The sequence below is a fragment of the Vigna unguiculata genome, chromosome 4 (assembly GCF_037176805.1).
Source record: "Vigna unguiculata cultivar grain cowpea cultivar isolate G323 ecotype 2 chromosome 4, ASM3717680v1, whole genome shotgun sequence".
NCBI classification, from domain to species: domain Eukaryota; kingdom Viridiplantae; phylum Streptophyta; class Magnoliopsida; order Fabales; family Fabaceae; genus Vigna; species Vigna unguiculata.
In genome coordinates, this window is record NC_140795.1 from 33,743,474 (window position 1) to 33,750,223 (window position 6,750).

The 6,750-nt window shown below is 46.0% G+C and overlaps 1 protein-coding gene across 1 annotated transcript; it reads right to left on the minus strand.

The window, feature by feature from the left end:
* Positions 1–2,898: 2,898 nt before the first annotated feature.
* LOC114180656 (uncharacterized) lies at positions 2,899–3,306 on the minus strand. The gene has a single exon (XM_028066958.1). The coding sequence runs from the start codon at positions 3,304–3,306 to the stop codon at positions 2,899–2,901; it is 408 nt and encodes a 135-aa protein (XP_027922759.1).
* Between the last annotated feature and the right edge of the window lie 3,444 nt (positions 3,307–6,750).

A 6,750-nucleotide genomic window follows, 5' to 3' on the forward strand; every position in this document is an offset into this window, starting at 1 on the left:
TAAGGGAAGCATCTCACTCCAACTCCCCATATGATCTAATACACAAGCCCTCAACAGATCCTCCAAAGACTGAATAGTACGCTCCGACTGCCCATCAGTCTGAGGATGGTATGTAGAACTCATCCTCAATTGAGTCCCCAACGTTGCTTGTAAGGATTGCCAAAAACGAGATGTGAATCTCGGGTCTCTATCTGACACTATACTGGCCGGCACACTGTGCAATCTGACCACTTCCCTCACGTACAACTCAGCCAATATGTCCATTGACCACTTCTGATTAATAGCAAGGAAATGAGCACACTTTGTCAACCTGTCCACTATTACCCATATTGAGTCGTGCCCCTTCGCAAACTTCGGCAAATGAGTTACGAAGTCCATGGCTACACTATCCCATTTCCACTGAGGAATATCCAACGACTCAAGTGTACCCCCTGGTCGCTGGTGTTCAATCTTGGCCTTCTGACATACCAAGCATGATGCCACGAAGTCAGCAATGTCGGTCTTCATCCCATTCCACCAGAAAGACTGTTTCAAATCGTGATACATCTTAGTCATACCTGGGTGTATGCTAAGACGACTTTTATGGCCCTCCTCCAAAATCTGTTTCCTTAATCTCCAATCTCCAGGCACACAAACTCGGTCTCTGAACCTTAGGATGCCATCTGTCCCAAGCCTGTAGCCTTTCCCCTTTTCAGTCCCTATCCAACTCACAAATTGCTGTAACTCAACATCATCCTTCTGTTGATCTCGGATAGTCCCCAGTACGTCACTAGTCAATGTAAGCACACCGCATCTGATGCAATCCCCACTCAGCTATATACCCAGGTTCATATCCCTGAGCTTCTCAATTAACTCCAACTCCTTCACCATCATAGTTGAGATGTGCATCCGTTTCTGACTCAAGGCGTCTGCAACCACATTAGCTTTACCAGGGTGGTAAAGCAACTCAAAATCGTAATCCTTGAGATACTCCATCCAACGCCGCTGTCTCATATTTAGCTCCTTCTGATCGAACAGATATTTCAGGCTTTTATGATCGCTAAACACCTGAAATTGGGAGCCATACAAATAGTGTCTCCATGTTTTAAGAGCAAACACTACAGCAGCCAACTCCAAATTGTGGGTAGGGTAGTTTTTCTCGTGCACCTTTAACTGTCTAGAGGCATAAGCTACCGGCCTCTTCTCCTGCATTAGTACACAACCCAAACCCTGGTAGGATGCATCGCAGTATACCTCAAACATCTTACTGGTATCTGGAATAATTAAAATCGGAGCGGTAGTCAACCTCCTTTTCATCTCTTCGAAGCATTCCTCACATTTATCAGTCCATGAGAAGGGTTGATCCTTCCTAGTGAGTTGAGTTAATGGACTCACCATTTTAGAAAACCCTTCCACAAACCTCCTGTAGTACCCAGCCAATCCCAAGAAGCTTATGACTTCTGTTACAGTTTGAGGTCTCTCCCATTTCAACACTGTCTCAATCTTACTCGGATCCACTGATATACCATGCGAAGAAATTACATGCCCCAGAAACTGCACTTCGTTCAGCCAGAACTCACATTTGGACAGTTTACCGTACAGTTGGTGTTCCCTCAATACTTCCAGCACGATTCTCAGATGGTCTGCATGCTCCTCCCTAGTCTGAGAGTAGATGAGAATATCATCTATAAACACTACCACGAATTTGTCCAGATATGGTCTGAAGATGCGATTCATATAATCCATGAAGACAGTTGGAGCGTTGGTCACTCCAAAGGGCATCACGACATATTCATAATGTCCATATCTCGATCTAAAGGCTATCTTCTGGACGTCCTCTGGCTTGACTAAGATCTTATGATAGCCAGACCTTAAGTCAATCTTGGAGAATACTCCTGCCCCTCTGAGCTGATCAAGCAAATCATCAATTCTCGGCAGTGGGTATTTGTTCTTTATCGTTAACTTGTTCAACTGCCGATAATCGACGCACAGCCGAGAACTACCGTCTTTCTTCTTCACTAATAACACCGGGGCTCCCCATGGTGAAGCGCTGGGTCGGATGAATTTCTTCTCTAGCAGGTCTTCTATTTGATTCTTCAACTCTGCTAGTTCAGCCGGTGCCATTCTGTATGGCGCTGCCGAAACTGGACCCGCTCCAGGGATTAGATCAATTGAGAAATCTATATCCCGGCTGGGTGGTAACTCAGGTATCTCGTCTGGAAATACGTCGACATATTCATCCACTACCGGTATCTTACTGATCTGTTCTTCTGTACTCATTTTCTTCTCTTGGGCCACTATCACAAAACAAGTCGACCCCCTCTTTATCTCTTTCACTGCCTCTCCAGATGTCACCAACTCCATCCCCTCTGTTTCTGGGAACACAATTTTGCGCTGTCCACAATCAAGCACCACGTGGTTGATAGACAATCAGTCCATTCCCAGTATGACCTCCATTCCCTCCAAGGGCAAGCAAACTAGGTTCACCTTGAAGCGTCTGCCCTCTACATCCATCAAGCATCCAATACAGGCTACATTTGTTGAAACCTGTCCAGATGCGGGTGTCGAGACTATCAACTCGCATCCAAGGTCACGAGTAGACAACCCCAACTTCTTCACGCAATCATGTGATATGAAGGAGTGCGAAGCTCCTGAATCAAATAACACTAACACACTGTTACCAAAAAGTAAACAATGATCCAGAATCAGATTACCTGACCGGGTGGCCTCTGCGCTAGTCATGGCAAAAACCCGGCCTGCGGCTCTCGGCCTGTCGGATGAGGATGGCTGAGGTCGTGATGCTGAAGTAGTCTTTCTATTAGGACATCTGTTGGCAAAGTGTCCTGGCTGATCACAGGCATAGCACTTACGAGTGCCCATGCCATTGCCTCCGCCGCGGGCGGGTCTAGTACAATCTCACTACAGATGTTCACCCCCACAATTATAGCACCTCGGTTTCCATGAAGACGCAACTGGTCTACTATAGGGCTTCTTCTGGAATCTGCCCTCAGCACTATTCTTCTGTGTGCGGTTGACCCGGTTGGGTCCCATCTCTAGCTGCTCTACACTCTTGGCTTGCTCAACCAAAATCGGAAACTCTCGCACCCTCAGTGGCACAATGAAACGCCTCAGCTCATGTTTGAGGCCGCCCTCAAACTTTCTACAGCGCCACTCCTCCGTTACTGTCTGCGAGTAGAATCTTGAGAGGTACTCAAACCTCTCCACATAGTCCTGCACTGACAAATTTCCCTGCTGCAGGGTGAGGAATTCTGCCTCGCGCTCATGTTTAGCGCTGTCGGGAAAGTATTTCTCCAAGAACCTCGTCATGAAACTGGTCCATGTCACCTCTTCCGCCCTATTTAGCATTTGTTGTTGCATGCTCATCCACCAATACTCAGCCTCGGTCACTGTAAGACCCGTAGAATTTAATTAATTAAATAAATAATTAATTAATAAATACGGGAGGGGTAGTAATTATGACATTAAATTATGGTTGGTAAGACATGGAAAAGTGCTAGCTCATATGGTTGAGAGCACTTTGATTGTGCGAGAGGACTTGGGTTCAAGTCCTATGTATGCTGACTTTTGATGTTATGGTTTTGTTATTTAAATTTATGAAAACATGTTCTTGTATGTTATGATACTTGAATTGTGAAGGTTAGCATGAAACATGATTGGTTGAAATGGTTATGCACTTGAGTGGTAACAAAGGGGTCATGGGTTCAAACCTTGGGAAGGCTAAATGGAAATTATGCTTGTTTTTATTTTGCTAATGGTGACTTTAGAGGGAAATGGGAAAGGTTAACAGAGGCAATGGGAAGCAGTACGGCCAAGGGGGGGGGGCTGCATTCCCATTCATGATGAGAGATGGAGGGTTATTAAAAGGTAAATGAAATTAAATTCGTTTTAATATTTTTAAGTAACCTAAAGTACTAGTTTAAAAGGAAAAAGTTGGAGTTTAGGCAAGGTTTTGGCAAGGCTGAACCTAGACTTAGAAAAACAGAGGCAAGGGTGAGTGAGAGGGGCTGACGTGAGGGAGTTGAAGGCAGAATTGAGGGAAACCAAGGGTGGCCATTGGTGATCAAGGGAGAGCTTCATCAATTGTTCTAATTTAAGCTAAGGAACCAGGTTAGGGGAGCTTTACGCGTTAACTTTAATTTTAATTTGATTGGCATGCTAAATAGGGTAATTTCATGCGTCGATCAATTTAATTATGATTGATATTCTGAATTTGGTATGATTTTGTATGAATTGTTGGATTCCAATTAAAGTGGTGATTCGGGAATATTTCCAGAAATTGTCTGGTCGGCGATGGACTGCCGCCAGACGATTCTTTCCTCTGTTAGGCAATTTAGGGTTCCTAAAGAGGAACCACATGCTAAAAAAAAATAATCTGTTTGACCAACGGTGACGAAACCTTGCCCAGAGTTGACTGGTTGACCAGTTTGACTCTGTGAGTGTCCACTAAGAAGCGGACACGTGGCAGTGGTTTTCTCTTCCCAGAACTAGGGTTCTTCCTCCTTTCTCCACCGTGGTTTCTGTCGCGGGTACCTTCGTCTTCACGGTGGTGCTTCTGGTTCTCGCGACTAATGGAGGTGCAGATTCCACTGCAGATCTGTGTTGGTGAAACTGAACGGAATAGATAGTGGTTTCCATGGTTGACGTCGCGAGGAAGAGGGTGAGGCGCGAGCACAGGTGCGGGTGAGCGTTGGCGCGGGTGTTGCCGGTGGTTGTGGCCGCGGTTCTGGCGAGTTGCAGGCTCGATATAGGCAGGCCGCGAGCTCTGTTGGTGTTGCCATGGTGGTGGCAGCGAGATGAACGGGGAAGGAGACTAGACAGAGGCGCGATGAAGGAGATGGTGGCAGATGAACGAGGAAGGAGACTAGACAGAGGCGCGATGAAGGAGATGGTGGTTGGTTCATGGTGGCACGGGAGTTTCAAGTCTGAGCTTGATGCGTGACGGAGATGGACAAGTGAAGCGGTGGTTCCGGCAACGCGACTGCGAAGACGGTGGTCGGAGGTTAATGACGCGGTGGTTCCGTGAATCATGGAGGCTGGACCGAGCTCTATGCAGCGTTGGTGGCAGCGGAATGCGTCGTAGTAGATGGTGGTTGCATTTTCCGGCGTGAGCGCGACAGGGTGGCTGCTATTCCGGCGAGTAGTAGGCGCGAAGGAGGAAGTCGATGGCAGTTGTTCCGTCGAGCTGCAGTGGTGGTCGGACGAGGTCGTGGCGGCAACGAAGGTGGCGGCTGCGGAATGGATTGGTGCGTAAGAGAGAGAAGAAGAAGATTAGGGTTAGGGTTTTGCTTGTGTGAAAGAGAGAGAAAGAGAGAGAGTGATGAGGTGGCATGTTTTGATTGGTAATATGAGTTAGTGGAGGATTGATGATGTGGCAAACTGCGAGTGGCTATTTTATTAAGTGAAGGATTGCCATGTGGCGAAATCTGATGGATTAGATCTTAAGTGACATTACGGGTGCAGCTTAGTAAAAAGGAGGGGTGCAAAGTAGAAATTTAAAGTTAAATTACAGAAGGGGGTGTAAACCTGAAAACAGGGGGTGCAGCTAGCTCTAGAAATATTTTATTTTAATAATAGATATTCCATTTGGAAAAAGGGGTGTAAACATGAGAATTGGGGGTGCATTTAGTACCTGGATTATTTACACCCTTAAGGACCTAAATTAAATTACACTTGCATTATTAAACCCAAGGATATCTAATAATAAATTTGATGCAACTAATATCAAATTTGTAAGCGCAAAAATAATATTAAATTCCCCAAAAGTTAATTATTGAATGTGAGCCAAGGTTCGACTCATCATAGCTTCCAAGCGGTCTGGAAGCTGTGGCGCCTAGCGGTACGTGTCCCCGCCAGGCGGTTTAGCTGCTGTATGTTGGACTTCATAGGGTGTTCTACAAGGCTTCTGGTAGTGCTTTAGAGGTGAGGTTGCTGGAGTTCCTTGAGTTGTGGCTCGGAACGTATCCCTTGAGTTGTGGCTCGGGATAGGGGTTAAGCACGTGGTATTCCTTGAGTTGTGGCTCGGAATAGCATCTCTTGAGTTGTGGCTCGGGATGGCGGACGAACACGAGGAACCCTTGAGTTGTGGCTCGGGTTGGCGAGTGTGGCCGGTATGAGTGTGCTGGTTGTGGCCAGTACGGATGGGTCCAGATAGATTGCCCTCCTCAGTTGTTGGCTGACGAGTTTGGTAGTCTTGGGACGATACAGACTCTGTTCGTATGTGGGAACTCTACCTGGCGTTGCGGTGTATGATCCGTAGCATGTATTCCCGCACGTGCTCTATCGGTTGTGGCCGATAGGTGTGGCAGCAAGACACCTTGAAGTAATTAGCAGACGAGGTAGAACACGAATAAACGTATTGGAGATTGAATCGAGGGAATAAAAATATAGGGCAATGTGGAAAGTTAAACTTAAGTGATGTTATGTGTATGTATACTGATTTATATATATATATATATATGTTTATAGCTTCGAATATATATGTGTTTTATCTGCTAAGCTCACCCTATCTGCGTGTGTGTGGCGATGATCGTGTACGCGGTACACGGGAGCAGATGCTGGTGATGCAGGTGGCTCAGGTGCAGCTTAGGCGCGGAGAGGGGATTGAGTTGGGGAGACTTTTTACTTGTATTACTTGTTTTGGAAATATTTGTAAACCCGGATGGGTGACTTAATAACATTGGATTTTAATTATGTGATGGACGTTCTAAGTTTTTATCAGCAATTAATAAAGTTTTAAATTTTCCCGCGTTT

What these genes read in the sequence shown, in the direction of transcription:
- LOC114180656 (XM_028066958.1), bottom strand. Translation starts at nt 3,306, where the DNA reads ATGACGAGGTTCTTGGAGAAATACTTTCCCGACAGCGCTAAACATGAG.